The sequence below is a fragment of the Cavia porcellus genome, unplaced genomic scaffold (assembly GCF_034190915.1).
Source record: "Cavia porcellus strain 051 isolate PalLab524CR breed Dunkin Hartley unplaced genomic scaffold, mCavPor4.1 scaffold_9, whole genome shotgun sequence".
NCBI classification, from domain to species: domain Eukaryota; kingdom Metazoa; phylum Chordata; class Mammalia; order Rodentia; family Caviidae; genus Cavia; species Cavia porcellus.
The window spans coordinates 10,333,081-10,348,371 of NW_026947492.1; the positions used below are offsets into that span (position 1 = coordinate 10,333,081).

The following is a 15,291-nucleotide window of genomic DNA, read 5'->3' on the forward strand; positions in this document are numbered from 1 at the left end:
TCAAATCAGCCAGCAAGGAGTCACCAGTGTGGCCAATACCCAGCTGGAAGGAAGAAACACAGGGTTCAACTCAGCTCAGACCCCACTTTAAATAAGCTCGTCCCCCAAATATTTCCCAGCATCGAAAGCAGTCCCAGCATGTTGGGTCAGTGTACAGCTTATCCCCCAGGAACCTCAGCTCCCCCAGGAGCTCCACACTGCAAACCCCACTTGCCCCACAGCCAGGGCATAAAAACAGACAATTTCCAAAAATCATATTTACTTAGGGATAACTTATCAGAAGAATCATTTGGGGTTTTTTTGTTTATTTCCTTTTTTTTTGCTTCTTTTTCTTCTTGAAATGAAATGGAAAAAAAAACCAGAAGGATCATTTGGCTTGGTTTAAATTTCTGTGGTTCTTTTCAGGAACTCATCCACAAACAAGTGTCCACATGAGGGTCTGGGCTAAGGAGTGTTTGAGGCCACTGCGGTGGCTCAGCCAGCTTGCCTGGGGCCGTGGCCACACTCCAAGGGGCCAAGTCCACGGGCTTCCTTTTTTATTTGGCCTGGTCCTCCACAGCCAGGCTCCAACCCTCCCCCTTCAGCCCCTTAGCGGAAGCTGAGGACAGCTGCGAGGTAGGCATCGGAAGTAACTGGTACAGTGGCTCAGGACACACAGGACAGAGTCCCCGCCACCATAAGATGAAGAGATCTCTTCTTTCTTCTCAAAAAGCTTGCTCTGATCTGGGAATCCCCAAAACTGTCTTTTTTCCAAGTAGGTTATTTGGATCTGACCCCGGAGAGGGTTGAGCTGGATGCTGTGAAGGAAAAAAAAAAAAGACACAAAGTATACTTGTAAGAAACAGGGTTGGGCAGAAGATGTGGCTCAGGGGTAAAGCGTTGCCTAGCACATGCAAGGCTCCGGATTCAGTCTCCAGCACCAAAAAAGAGAAAAGGAAGTTCAACATCAGCTGTCACTGACTGTTCCTGTGCCTGACCCAATACTGAATTTCACACGGGGGAGACAGGTATTGTTATTTTAAAGATAAAGAAGTGGAGGCACAGAGAGGCTAAGTTATCTATCTCTAAATTAAAATCTAGCCATTAGGTCACAACATCAGAATCTGGACCCAGGTCCTACTCCAGAGCCTGTGATCTTAAAAACCATGTGCACAGATTTTAGAAAGAGGACTCAACCTCATGCTACCCCTTGGTATCCACAGAAGACTGGCTCCAGGAGCCCTGTACATACCAACACCTGTGGATACTAAAGTCCCTTAGATAAACGGTATAGCAGGTGCACAAAACCTGCACACATCCTCCTGTATACTCGAAATCACCTCCGGAGTGCTGGTAACACCTCACGCAACATGAATGCTATGCAAATGGTGTTATCCAGATTATCTAGGGACTATGACAAGGGGAAACAAGTCTGTATGTTCTTTATAGGTGAACTATTTCTCCAAATATTTTCAATCTGTGGTTGGCTAAATCCATAGACACAGAAAAGCTGGATATGAAGCCCAATTATGCATTTAAGTAAATTTGATAGTCAACAACAACAACAAAAATCAAAGGTTCTTTACCCTCACCCCTCCATCCATCAGAGATCACCTCTGTAACTGAGGTCTCAAACAGGTGGCCCACAGTCCAGGATTTACCCTTATTTAAACTGGCCCAGAGTGGTTTGTTGGTTTGTCTGTTTAAAGATGTTGATCAGCCCTACTGGCCTGAGTATGCGGCATAGGCCTCTCAGGGTGGCTGTTTCAAAGGGACAGAGGTGCTGGTCATCACAAGCACCTGGCATGGCATGTGGGGAGACAAGCTGTGGGTGTCACTGTCACTCATCCACTCAGTAGGGAGCCACCATCTCTGCAAGGGCCAGGCTGAGGCTGGAGTTTACTGGAGCACTAAGTGGCAGTAATGGGGAAGAGAATGCAGGGAAAAAGCACTCCACGTAACCAGCACTTCCGAGCAGGGCTGATTTTCTCCTGGTGAAACGAGGCCAGATGTCTGATCTCACACTCTCCTGGCAGAGCTTTCCCTGCTACGGTCAGCTGGGAGTCATGTGTCCGCCACTCACAGCCCATCATTCCGTAAGCACAGGGGCCAGCCTTCCTGGACCTAGAAAAATACTGCCTCTTCATGGGCTGGGTGCCTATACCTAGTCTACAAGGAGCAGTGAGTATTGCAAACCAACCCCTTTTGTCCCTACCCCACTCGCCATGTTCTCAGGTCCTTTTCTTGGTGGTGTACTTCCCTGGCAAACCACAGAAGTGTGAGCTAAGAGAGAGAGTCAGACTCTGTGCCTTTCTGCCTGCATGCAGTTAGAATATGTGCAAGAATTAATAAGGCACAGTTATGGTTTTATGGGGCACTGTTAGATGTCCCCCCAAAGCCTCATGAGGCCATAAAGTTTTTTCGGAGATGGCTGAATCTAGAGAGTGTGATTGACTCAGGGCGCAATGCTGGGATTAAGAGTGTTGGGATTAAGGGCGGGTCCACTGATTGGACTGGGACCACCCTAATCGTAGTAGACTGAATACAACGTCAGGGACAGAGAAAGGCTTGTCTCATGTTCTCTTGTTGCTTTTGCTACCTCCTGCTGCCATGAACCGCTGTCCCTCTGCCCTGTGTCATCCTGCCTTGGAAGCAGCCGACGATGGATTGAAACCTCCGCAAACTGTGAGCTAAACAAACCCTTTCCTCTTTCACTTTGGGTGCCAGAAATTTTGTCTCAACAACAAGAAAAAGTAACTAAGACAGAATTAAAAGTTAATTAAGAATTAAAAAGCTTACGAGTGGAAAGGAAACCCAGTTTGACCTTTTAATAGAACCAAAAAATAGCCCTTTGCAGTGCAAGATCTCACATGCTCTTTGCTAACCTGCTCCTAGGGAAGCCCACTTTTCATCTTCTTTCTCTTTAGTGATGATTTTAATCCTCAAACCTGGTTGTGAAGACAAGTTTGGTGATGTACTTCGAGCAAAGCTTAGTTCTCCAACTCTCCTCCCACTGAGGAAAACTTCAGCCCACAACACAGAGCCTCCCCGGAGCCGGCCACACCCACCAAGCCTTCCCAGCTTCTTCTGGCCCACGTGAGGCACAGCCGGGCCCTAGAATCATCCTCACCATGATCATGTAGGTGGCTTCTGCTTTTCCACTTGTTTCTTCATCTCCTGTCATCGTCCATGTAGCTACTGGGGAGTAAACATGTGTCTAGAGAGGAAAAAATGGTACAAAGTTCCTAAAAGTCAGGCCAATCTCATGCACCAAGAACAAGTCCTCCTACCCCTGTTCATAAGCATCAGCCACCAAAACCAGAAAGTTCAGAGGATCACTAGGAGAACTATCATCACAAATGATAATGCAGTCTTTAGTTTTCCTGAAATAAACTTAGCAGCAAAGGCCACCAGCATAAGAATCAAAAGCTGGCCATCTTTGTTTTCATGGGTTTTGAGTCAGCATCAGGGAACCCTTATCCTGCTAAATTATTTGTACTCAGTGGATATTTCCTTTTAATTAGAATCATGATCCCATGGATTTGTATGGCAGGGACGACCCTCACTGAACCTCACATCTGTGAGCTCGGTGACACTTTGTGACCACAGTCCTGTCACTCTTCAGGAAGGCATTATCATCCAGGACAAATCTGGGGGCTTCTAAAGGAATCTGTGTGATGTTGGGGGTGGGACTCTCACTCTTGGGACAAAAGCAGTTCAAAAGATAGAAAGCTAGCTATTCAGAAGAGCTTTTAAAAGTTAAAAAAGGAAAGGAAGAGACAGGAAGGGCAATTACTACATTTTTCAGTCCTTATTTATAACTCCATTGCAAACAAATGGAGGAAGAAGTCCTTCTGGTCAGCTCTTTGGAAAAGTACCTGGACACTTTATTTTAACCATTAACTCCTCGACTGCCGATGCATTGGAATTCTCCCTTGTATTTATTTACTCGGTGCCCCATCGGTTAGGAAGCACTTGCCTATCATCATTTCACCTGAACCTTGTAACAATATTGAGAGGGAAGCAGAGCAGACATCCTCGTCCTTCTCCACGTTTTGCTGAGCAGGCTCAGGGAGGCAGTGGAGTTTTCCAAGTTCAAGTCTAGCGTTCTTTCCTCTGCCCACCGCCAGGATGTGGCCTGGGACTGGTCTAACTCCGCCCTCCCGGCCCCACCACACTCATCAGAGGCCCTGATGGCGGTGCTAAAAGCTTCCTGAGCCCCTGCTGCAATCCAGGCACCGACCTGCAAGAGCTGAGACCCCCAGAGAGGAGGCCCCGAGCCCAGGAGCAAGGAAGGCCGCGCCCAGTGTTCTCAGAGCGGGTTTCTCACCTCCAGACTAGCCTTCCGTGTGTCCTCCAGACTTTTCACAAAGGCTGAAGAATCTGCAGAGCTGCAAGGCATGAAAGACACATGACGTTAGCTGGCTGCTGTGTTTATTTAAATGCATCCAAATAGGAGCCGCCTGGCTTGGGGAAGAGTCCCGGGGAGGAACTGCTTCACTTCTAAGGAACAGCAAGATGCTGAAACCCAGCCCGGCCTCTCCGCGATCACGCTAACAACTTTGTGTATAGTGAAAGGTATAATTTTAAATGAATGAATGCAGATTTGACTCCATCCTTTTGACATTTCTGAGGACAAGTGATGAGTTGGACCAGCAGGGGGCAGCACACGCGAGGGCAGCGCACGCGCAGCAGGACTGGTTCCAAGAGCTCTGCCAGGCTGCAGGGAACCCAGGTACCCCAGGGCTCCACCCATCGAGCGCTGGCCCCGCTGTGGGGCCCTTTGCCTCGGACCCCTTGTTTTGCATTTGCCACTGAATGTGTTTCCTTCCTTCCTTTATCTTTTTTGTTTTGTTTTTTGTTTTTTTATTTTTGGGTTTTTTTTTTTTTTTTTTTTTTTTTGGTCTTAGCCCCTAAGGCAAAGATATAAAAAATTTTTTAGAAAAGAAGGGAGGGAAGAAAATCAGCTAGAAATAAACTTTTTCTCCCTAGTACTAGAGAATGAATCCAAGACCTTCATGCTGAGTTATACCCCCAGAAGTTTTTAATTTTTTACGTTTAAAGTCCGGCTAAGCTGCCTAAATTTGGCTCAAATTTATGATACTCCTGCCTCAGCCTTCCAAACTATAGGATTATAAGTTTGCGCCACTATGCTCAGCAGAAAATGTGTTTTTGTCTCGAAGTAGAAATATCATACTTTCTGATTGTAAAGGTGTACATTCTCATTGTAAAATGAACCAAATAATACAGAAATGCAAACAGTTGGGAGCTGAATTTCCCAGTAAGCCCTTCACCCCATAGGATCTACCTTATCTTAAATATTATACCACTATTAATAATTTTGAATTAACCTTCTGAACCTCTCTCAATGCAAGCTTAAGTAAACTCACACAAGACATGTTTAGCATATATGAAGTAAGTATCACATTATTACTTTTTCTAAAAATGAGATCATACTATATATTTCATGGTACTATCCCTTGGGTAGAGAGTGGTGTCTCACTGAGTGAAATATCTATCCACTGAGTCCGGTCTTTCTGACACTCTAATGATTCCACTTTCTGAATATAGGTAAATGTATTTATGTGCAAATCTCAACATGGCAGTCTGATTATTTCTTTAAACTACTGGACATGGAAATGCTACCCATCCCTATGGAGGAAACAAAGGCCCAGAGGAGCGAAAGTCAGCTGCTGATGAAAGCCACATTGTCTAACTCTGGTGTCTGTGCTCTGAGCATGCCCAATGCAAAGACCCTCACGGAGACCAGCCAAGTTCAGGTCAAATCACAGAGGCCTGCGGACTGGTACCAACCTAGCAGGCATAAGTCCCTTTCTAAGGAATCTACATTCCCCTGGGGAAGGTTACCCAAGTCAGAGATGCAGGATGAGTAGGTGGAAGAGTACTTCCCTGGCATGTGCAAGGCCCTGGATTTGATTCCCAGTACCAAAAAAAAAAACCCATTGTTTAGTTTCTCTGGGCCCTTTCCCACTAACAGAATTTCAGCAAAAGAACTCACTTTCCCTACCGACATACTTCATATTGAGCCTCTGGGCATTTCTCTTTTTTTGTACCAGGGATCAAACTCACAGCCTTGCACTTGCCAGGCAGGCACTTACGCCACTGAGCTAAATCCTCGGTCCCTCATTTCTTTTTGTTTTTTAGATAGAGTCTCACCATGTAGTTTAGGTTTTCCTTGAACTCACTATGTACCCAGGCTGGCCTTGACTCACGGTAATCCTCTGATCCTCCTGCCTCAGCCTCCCTAGTGCTAGAATTACATGCATGCACCACCATACCCCACGCCCATCTGGGTATTTTTGAGATAGTGTGAGAACTACTGATGAAATTAAGTCTTTAAAAATACTTTTCAACAATAATTCATTTAGAAACATGTCCATTCGAAAAAAAAGTCTCTCAGAACTAGAATGTAGTCTTTTAAATAAAATCACTGCCAACTCTCAATATCTGAACTTTATACATCATGCAGTGTAGCTTATTTATTTATTTATTTATTTATTTATTTATTTATTGACTGATTGATTTTTGGTCCTGGGGATTGAACCCATGACCTCACACTTGCAGGTAGGTGCTTATTGAGCTAAATCCCCAGCCAGTGTAGCTAATTTAAAAATCAGTTCTCTGGCAGTGAACGGTACAGTTACCATTCTTGTATAAGGTTTATGTTTTTTGTTTTTGTTTTTGTTTTTGTTTTTGTTTTGGTGCTGGGGATCAAACTCACCACCTCGAATTTGCTGAGCTAAACCCCCAGCCAAGATTTATGTTCTTTTTTTTTTTTTGTCTTTTTCCTTTTTATCGGTACCAGGGATCGAACTCATGACTGCCTGCTTGCAAGGCAGGTGCTTATGCCGCTGAGCTAAATCCCCAGCCCCAAGATTTATGTTCTTAATTATGCTCCACTTAGACCTCCATTTGTAAAGTTTATAGTAGACCAAAATGAATGAAAACCATGTAGGACTGTCCAAGACTTTTCAGGGTGTGATGAGCAAAGGGCCTGCAGAGGGGTCCTGCCTCTAAGGAGAGCCACCCATGGTGACATCCAGTGTGATAATCAAAATGACTGCATTTTTACATGCCCTCAGGCAGGGCCCCCTCGCTCTCTCCCGCCTTGAGTTAGAGGCAGCCCTGCACCCCCAGCTTCCCAACCCAAGCCTGTACCTCCTGTTTCTGGATGTCTTCTTCAAAACCAGTATCAAACCAGTGAGCAGCAGGAGAGTGGCGCAGACAATGCCCACGATGATCACCAAGTGGGTTCCTCCCAAGATCTCGGGTCCAGGGGTGGCTGGAATCACCAGTGTTTGGAAAAGGAGAAAACAGTGAGCCTCGTGACTCCAGAAAAGAGCTGAGAGCCACCCCTGTCCTATGCCATGAAGCAACAGCCGGGTCAGGAAGCAGAGAGAGAAGGCCAGACTCCACCTCATGCTGGGACACAGGACACTGTCCTCATCAGAGTGAGGACCAACGTCTAAGCCCCATGCTGAGCCCTAAAATGTAGGTGAAAGTGGGTGGTAGAAGAGGATAGTGCTTTAGAGCTCCTGTTGGTTTTTTTTTGTCTTTTGAGACCGGGCCTTGCTATGCAGCTCAGACTGGCCTTGGACTCACTTTGTAGCCCAGGCTGATTTTGAACTTGTGATGATCCTCCTGTCTCAGCCTCCCAAATGCTGGGATTACAGGAGAGTGCCACCACACCCAGTTTAGAATTCCTTTTTGCATCAACAATTTTACTTTAAATTTTGGTTTACCAAATGACCTAGAGATAACAGATATTTTAAAGGTTGCTGATTTTTCTATGGGCAAGCGATTGTTTTTAGAAGAATACATACTACAACACTCACGATGCCAGCAGTGCTTTCCGTGACACCCTGACCTCCTCTAGTCACCCTAAGTATGTATCTGAAACGCTCCTTCAGTGCAGACATCACTGTAACAGTGGAAGCCAACAAAGACAAATGACACAGGGTCCTACCTCTAAGGAGAGACAAACATGGAACCACTGGCTGCTATGAGTGCTGCAGCAGACCTCTATGTGGGGTACAGGGGGGCACAGCGATAAGGCCACCTGAGTCCATGCAGAGCAAAAGATGAGAATCTGTCACCAACACGCCCAAAGTTTAATCTGAGTCAGTATGGGGACAATATGGGGAAAGTCAGGGGGGATGTCCGAGGCCTGGCCCTGGCGGGGTGCTTTCAGGAACCAGGAGCAGCCTGGCAGGTGGTGAAAGGTGAGTTGGGGATTTGGCTGGAGAGACAATGTGATCCAAGGCTGGGAGGAATCTGATCATGTTGCAAAGGTCACCCTCCAAAAGGCCGCTCCAAAGGTTACCTGTTTCTGTAAGCAGTGGAGAAACAGAAGCAGCACACTAGAAAGCTGTTGTGATTCAGGAAGAGAGCATGATCTAAGAATGGAAACGGAGGCTGGTGAGAGGCTGACAGAGGAAGACAGTCCGCCGTTAACCGAGGTGATGGTGATGGACTAGAGGGAAATGGCCTCCAAAGTCAGCAGCAAAAATGACCAGGCTTGTTGCATGGTAAAAACCAACAGAAAGTGAGAGCCTGAAGAGCTATGTTGGGGGGTTTCTGAGGAGCAGGACAGCCAGGACACTATAGCACAAGGTGCCAGATAAAAGCAGGCCGGAAGGGAGCCTGGCAGCCTCAAGATGGCAGCTGGCGATAAGAATGGGGATCTGTGGGTGGGGAAGGCTCAGAAGTCAGTGAACCCCCACAGTGGGTTTTTTCTGTGAAGTAGAGTCAAGACTCTGCAGGGAGAAGCACACAGACTGCGGTTGTCTAAGAAACCCTCAGTCCACTTCCCCTCTCGGCTGGGCTCCTTTATTATCAAAAGTGTCCACTCGGAACAAACTCTGGCCTGAGGTAGTGAGGTGGCCCCCCACCTCCATCCCCACCTCCCCCAGCTAACCACAGCCAACTGCTGAAGGCCAAGGAAGACAGGCAAAGTCCACAGGCCACATCCTGACTGCTAGCTGCTCGAGGGTTTCATTTTAACCCCTCACTGTCAACAGCTCTCCATCAACACAAGTGATTCTTTATTCCCCCCCAGGCCACTGACTTTGGTGTCCATTGTTTGCCGGAATACAGAACTTGAAATCAGAAAACTCCCTCATTGTGGGTTCTGGTACTGTTCTGTCTTCTTTCTGCTCCTTGCTGTCCCTCACCTGCTCAGGCCCATTTTCCCTTCCAGGACGGAGTCCCCAATGACTGCCATGATGCCAAGTAAAAATGGCTTTGGACTCTGAGCCGACCACCTCTGGGCTCTTATGTGATTACGGCAGCAGCCCACGCTGGCCCTGCGTGGGGTCACAGAAGGCTGGCAGTCATCAAACAGTAACTCCCCTTCCCTCGCCCAGAAGCAGGGAGCAAGCCAGGCAGCTGAAGAGCCAGGCTAAAGGACGCATCATTCTTAGGGTGCTGCCGGCCCAACCCCGGCACCCGGGAGCAATGCCTCCTGCCACTGAGCCACCCAAGAGCCCTTCCAGACTGGCTCTGGGGCCAGCCCGGCTGCCTGCCGCAGACCCTCCTCTGCCCTTCCCAACCAAATGCTAAATACTTTGAGGCTCTTCCACGTGGAGCACGAGGGTTTTCCTGAACATGAGGCTCCCCAGGTAGATACTGCAGGTGTAGAGTCCTTCGTCGGACTCCTCCACTTTCTGGAGCATGATGGCACCGTCATTGTGAACAACCTTCCCCACTAGCTTCACGCGGTGCTGGAAGCGGCCCTGGTACTGGGGGTAGCCCACAGGCTTGTTCAGGGAGTAGTGTAAGACAGTCTCCTCCTAGAAGAGAAAGGCAAGAAGCATGAGATCTCTAGGACTGGTGGGGAGGAGAGGAGGCGGGAACAATCCCAGGATTCACAAGACCCTGTTAGATGAAAACAGAGAGAGAATCATGGATAACAAACGTATGTATACGTTTGCATGTCTGCAAAGGCTAGCCCTAAACCAGGAACAACTGTCCCAGCAGAAGGTAGGGATTTCGTTTTAAATTGAGAATAAAGGACTTTAGCCAGGAGTGGTAGCATAGTTCCTTGGGAGGCTGAGGCAGGAGGCTCTTCAGGCACCTTAGTGAGACACTGTCTCAAAATGAAATGAACATTTTAAAAGGGCCTGGGACACAGCTCCATGGCAGAGCACATACCCCCGTTTCTCCAGTCCAGCTAGATTTCAAGTGAGCACCCAAAACCTGTCCAAACGTGCACTCCTACTTACTCCCCTAAACCCGTTCCAGTGGCTCCTAATTCTCTTTCTTGAGCAACTCTTAACTCCATCCCAGCTACCTTCAAACCACACCCTGAAGCCACTTCTCCCCTGGCTCAAACCACCGCCTCACCTCTCCCCTGGATCCCGGGGGCTCCTGACTCCTCTCCCTGCTTACTTTTCACTATAATCTATGCTCAGCACACACCTTTACATCACTCTTCTGCTTACAACTAACTTCTCAATGGCTTCCCATATGCACGGGAATCACAGGGTTCTGCATGAGGCGCCCTGGCCCCCTCTTCTGTCTTTACTTGACCTCCCTCACCAGCCCCAGTCACATGACTTCCGTGCTGCTTCTTAAGTCCTGGCCTCAGGGCCTTTGTACTTGCTGCACCCTTCTGACTAGAATATTCTCCTCCTTCCTCAGACACACATGCTGTTCCCTCCTGTCACTTCCATAGACTGCTGCTCCAGATGTCACCTTGATAAGCCCTCTCTGACTACCTGCACAAAATTCTGCTCTGTGGTTCTCTATAACTCTTGCTGCTGTCTGACATATCATAATATGTCATTTATTTCTTCGTTATTTGATTGTTTCTGCCCTCCATCTTGGTTTAAATCCTCTATCAGGACAGGGGCTGTGACTGTTCATCACATAGCCCATGCTTTTAAAAATACTTGCTAAGTGAATAAATGCCAGAATTTTTTATGAAGGTATGTAGGGGTTTTTTTAAACACTTTTAAGAAAAGGTAATGGATAAACAGACACAAACGCAAACAGAGAGACCTAACCTCTGGTCTCTGCTGTGGATCACTTGATGGATGACATTTAAATGCATAACAAGAGCTGGACCTACACACGCAATCCCAGCATCCTGGGAGGCTGAGACAGGAAGAGCACAGGTTCAGACTCTCCTGGGGAACCTGGTGACTTAACCAAAACCCTGTGTCAAGATTTTAAAAATATATTAAAAAGGGCTGTGGGTATAGCTCAGTATGAAGGCTGGAGATCCAATCCCTAGTAACAAACAAACATGCAAACAAGACAATCTCAGTACCCTTAGGCTCACGTATAATTCTCCATATTCAACCATGATACCACCCTCTCTGACCCACCGAAGCAGTATACAGAGCTCAGAGCAAATGATTTCCTTTCTCTTTCTCTTTTCTTTTTTTTTAGAACTATGACTTGGAATATATTTTACTTCATAAGAATGAAATATTTGGGGGGAGGGAGCAGGGTCTCACTATGCAGTTCAGGCTGGCCTTGAGCTCACTTTGTAGCCCAGGCTGGTCTCGAACTTGCAACGATCCTCCTGCCTCAGCCTCCTGAGTGCTGGGATTACAGGCATGAGCCACCACGCCTGGCTAAGCATGCAATCTTTTATGGACTTCGCACCTTAACTTTCATTACTAATAAAGTACCTAGAGCATCGCTCACAACACACCTCGAGCCATAAACATCCCCTCATGGTGGCTGAGAGCTATTAGTCTAGTAGGCTAACACGCTGCCAACCGCTTTCCAGAGTGCTCGTGAAATATTCCACCCTGATCCGTCGAAATGTAACCACATTCTTATGCTTCACCATAGCCTTCCTCGCTGGGCCCCCCAAATTCTCCCCTCCTATTTTCTCATGGTCTAGAGGAGAAATAAGAAGGAAACTCAAATGCAGCAGATCCATCACGTACAAAAAGCTTTATGAGGATGACTCTAGACCAGCGTCTTGACAATCCTAACTGTTAAGCCCCTTCTCGCCCTCCTTTCTCTTCTCCATTGTTCCCGTGTACCCGCTGGGAAGCCAGAGTCACCACCAAGTGCTTGAGCCCTAAGGTCACATCTGCCAGGCTCACAAGCCCGTGCTCTTGCAAAACTGTTTGCCTTTTGCTAGCTGGCGATCGACTCTCCCTCTTCTGCCCCTGTGCTGCCACCACACAGTGAGGTGTCCTGCTCATCACCTTGGCTTGCTGTCCCGAAGAGAACACCCAGTCCACCTTGGTCACACGTTGCTCTTCTGTGCTCTGGAAGTGACACTCAAGCAGTACTGAGTCACCCGCACGGACCGTGAGCTCTGGGGACAGAATGGCAAACCAAGTTAGACCAAAGCGAAATCTACAGAAGCGAAAGAATTTCTAGAAGACCAGCCATTATGCTTCAGGAGCAAAAATCACTGGCCCTGCCGAGCACGGTACACAATTCCCAAACAGAAGATCCAGACGATTCGGTGTGAATGAAGTCCTTAGAGGCTCTTCACTTAAACCAACACAGCATCCAAAAGCCAAGAGATACCTGCAGGCCCAGATACCACGTGTGAAGACTGCTGTCTTCAGCCTGCAATAAACTCCTCTTTAGTTATTTGCTTTTTCCCCTCTTCCCAGAATGTTTCCCATGACTCTGGCCCCCACCCTGAGTCTGAATCACAGAAAATACGGGAAATTTTGAAGCCCCTGCTCTGCTCACCCACCTTGGTAACCACCGTCTGCATCGCATAAACAGGAAGTGGCGAGGTCTAAAGCTCTCATTCTTATGTTTAACCCACAGCTTCTCCCAACTGAAAACATGAATCGTGGGTGACTTTCTCCAAATTATTTGATTCTTTTTACATGTTGCTTTAGCCTTGTTTAATGTTGGAGACCACTACGCAGCGGCTCTGAGCAGGATTTAAATTTTACTAATAGGCTTTCTACGTTTACCTGTGAGTCTGTCCTAGGCCTAGGCCCATGGCCTGGCGATGGGAGCTGATTCACAGTAAGTGAACCTCTATGAGTGGTCCTAGCTCAGGCCTGTAGTGGCCTGTGAGGCCAGAGATAACCTCAAAGGACAAGATCAGGCCACAGCTGCGGACACTCTGGCTCCAACTCCAATTAACAAGGTAGAGACAGCAGCTGCGAAGATTACTCCTACAGTCTCACTTCTACCACGTCTTCATGATAAGACAGTGCTAATGAGTTGACTTGATTCATTACTCGGAGACACCCTTGAAGTGGCTCCCAAGGTCCTGCTCGTTGCCTGCACTTTCCTCAGTTTCCCCGCCCTTTGTCCTTGGCCTAATATAAGTGGACTGACCCAGAGAATCCTTTGTGTTTACCCTCGAAGCCTCGAGCTTAACTAAAGAGTCTTGACCCTCCCAGAGCCCTACAAATCATACAATGTGTCCGTTTTGATTGCACCTCCGCTGCACACCAGTTTGGGAGGTCGGGGATCTGGGACAGAACCCGATAGCTTAAGATCTCCTTCTGGCTTCGGTGCAGGTCATAGGACTTCTTGCTAATTAGCCTCAGACAATAGGCAGCTTTCTCCTGGACTCCTCTACTGTTTTCCTGCTGCCCCCCCCCCACGGGGCTCCCGTCCCTTTCTCCTGGCCCTTGGACTCCTAGGTCCCCTCTGCTTGTTTGTATAAGCAGCTGCCCTCACCATGTTTACTGCAAAAGTCCAAAGAACAAGTACATTTTTTCATATTGTCCTATACAAATCAGTCACAAAGTTAATAGGAAATGGAAAGATAGGAGGGTGGTACACAGGGAAACACAGCCCGAGCCTTAACTGGACAGAGTTCCTTCAGTGCAGTGCATAAAGCAACCCGTCATCAAACCCTTTCCCTGGGAAAACACGAGCTTCCTCCCAGCAAAGGAAAGAATCCAAAAAATATTATGAACTCTAATGTGGAGGGAGTTATTTTAAAAGCAATGAAAATTCACTTTAAGAATATCAGTAGAGAGAGAACCTCCATCTGAGTCCATCAGGACATGGAGAACTGGACTGTATCACTATTTTATTTTTATTTTTATTTTTTTGGACCAGGGGTCAAACTCATGATTTCACATTTGCCAGGCAGGGGCTTAAGCTGCTGAGCTAAATCTCCAGCCCCTGAACTGTATTTTTAAATGCAATAATAATAACAGTATTCTGAGTCCTTTTACTGTTCCAAGTATGTGTTAAACACCTCAGAAATAGTTTGTTAATTACTCATTAATACATATTTATATGCTTACATATGTGCATATTAACTATATGTACAGTATACATTATTTTATTATCTATGTATATACATAATTTGGTGTCAAGTGAACCCGGACCTCACCCAGTCAGCTCTGTCCCTGAGCTGCATGCCTGCCTAGCCATTACATCACTTTGTGGTAGCATCCTGTATTGCCAATGTATTTTGTAGAAGAGTCCAAAGCCTCGTAGCCAGTGAAAGCAGAACTAGCATATAACCCTAGGCCCGAGTGCAAACAAAGCCTGAATCACACTGTACCATTTCACACAAACAGAAGAGTGAGCCAGCCACGGAGCACATGCCTGTAATTCTAGCAGTCTGGGAGACGGAGGCAGGAGGTTTGAAAATTTAAGCCCAGCCTGGGGAATTGAGCCACTTAGTGAGTCCCTGGCTCAAAAACAAATAAATCAATAAAAGAATATGAATAATAACAACAAAAAGAATTGGGATGTGACCCAGTATGAAAGCCCTGGATCCAATCTCCAGTAATGAAAAAATAAATACTAGTAATAAAGTAAGTTGAAATAGAGCATAAGAACAGGAAGCCAATATTAGTTCTCAACTTATACTGTTTAACATAATTGTTTTAAAAATTGAGTAGTAGAATCATAGAAAAATAGGTAACTGAACGGCGAACTTTGCTAAGAAAATTATAAATGACTTTTAAAATGGAATCTCCACCTGGGGAGAAAAACTTCCAAAAGCAATTAGATAGCTTTCCACTGGGTCACTACACAAAACTGCTAGGGGCTGAATCTGCTCCCATTCTGCCAAGAAGGGAAAAATAAATGAACACAAGTTCCCTAACAGGTAGTGTTACTCTAGCCTATTTCCAAGGTTTCTTAGCTCTTGACCTTGTTTCCCATTGGTTCTCTATGCCTCTGCGAAGCAAGAGGGTGCACCATTTGAGGGGGACTCACTTTGTAGTCTGTGGTTGGGCAGATGAGTTCTCAGCCATGGCATTAGGGAACAAAGACAGAAAAAGGAAGCCAGGCATGGTGGTGCATGCCCATAATCCCAGCACTCTTGGGAGGCTGAGGCAGGAGGATCATTGCAAGTTTGAGACCAACCTGGGCTACAAA

At 46.8% G+C, this 15,291-nt stretch overlaps 1 protein-coding gene across 2 annotated transcripts in view; it reads right to left on the reverse strand.

Moving 5' to 3' along the window:
- Positions 1 to 242: 242 nt before the first annotated feature.
- The window catches only part of Jaml (junction adhesion molecule like), a 28,145-nt gene continuing 13,096 nt past the window's right edge, over positions 243 to 15,291 (reverse strand). For both annotated transcript variants that reach the window (XM_003472659.5, XM_013155598.3), the window contains 6 exons: positions 12,171 to 12,283; positions 9,566 to 9,791; positions 7,159 to 7,282; positions 4,310 to 4,370; positions 3,110 to 3,196; positions 243 to 797 (listed from right to left, as the gene is read on the reverse strand). In XM_003472659.5, coding sequence (XP_003472707.2) covers positions 705 to 797; positions 3,110 to 3,196; positions 4,310 to 4,370; positions 7,159 to 7,282; positions 9,566 to 9,791; positions 12,171 to 12,283 — 704 coding nt within the window. In that variant the 3' untranslated portion in view covers positions 243 to 704. The remainder of the gene's footprint in view (positions 798 to 3,109; positions 3,197 to 4,309; positions 4,371 to 7,158; positions 7,283 to 9,565; positions 9,792 to 12,170; positions 12,284 to 15,291) is intronic.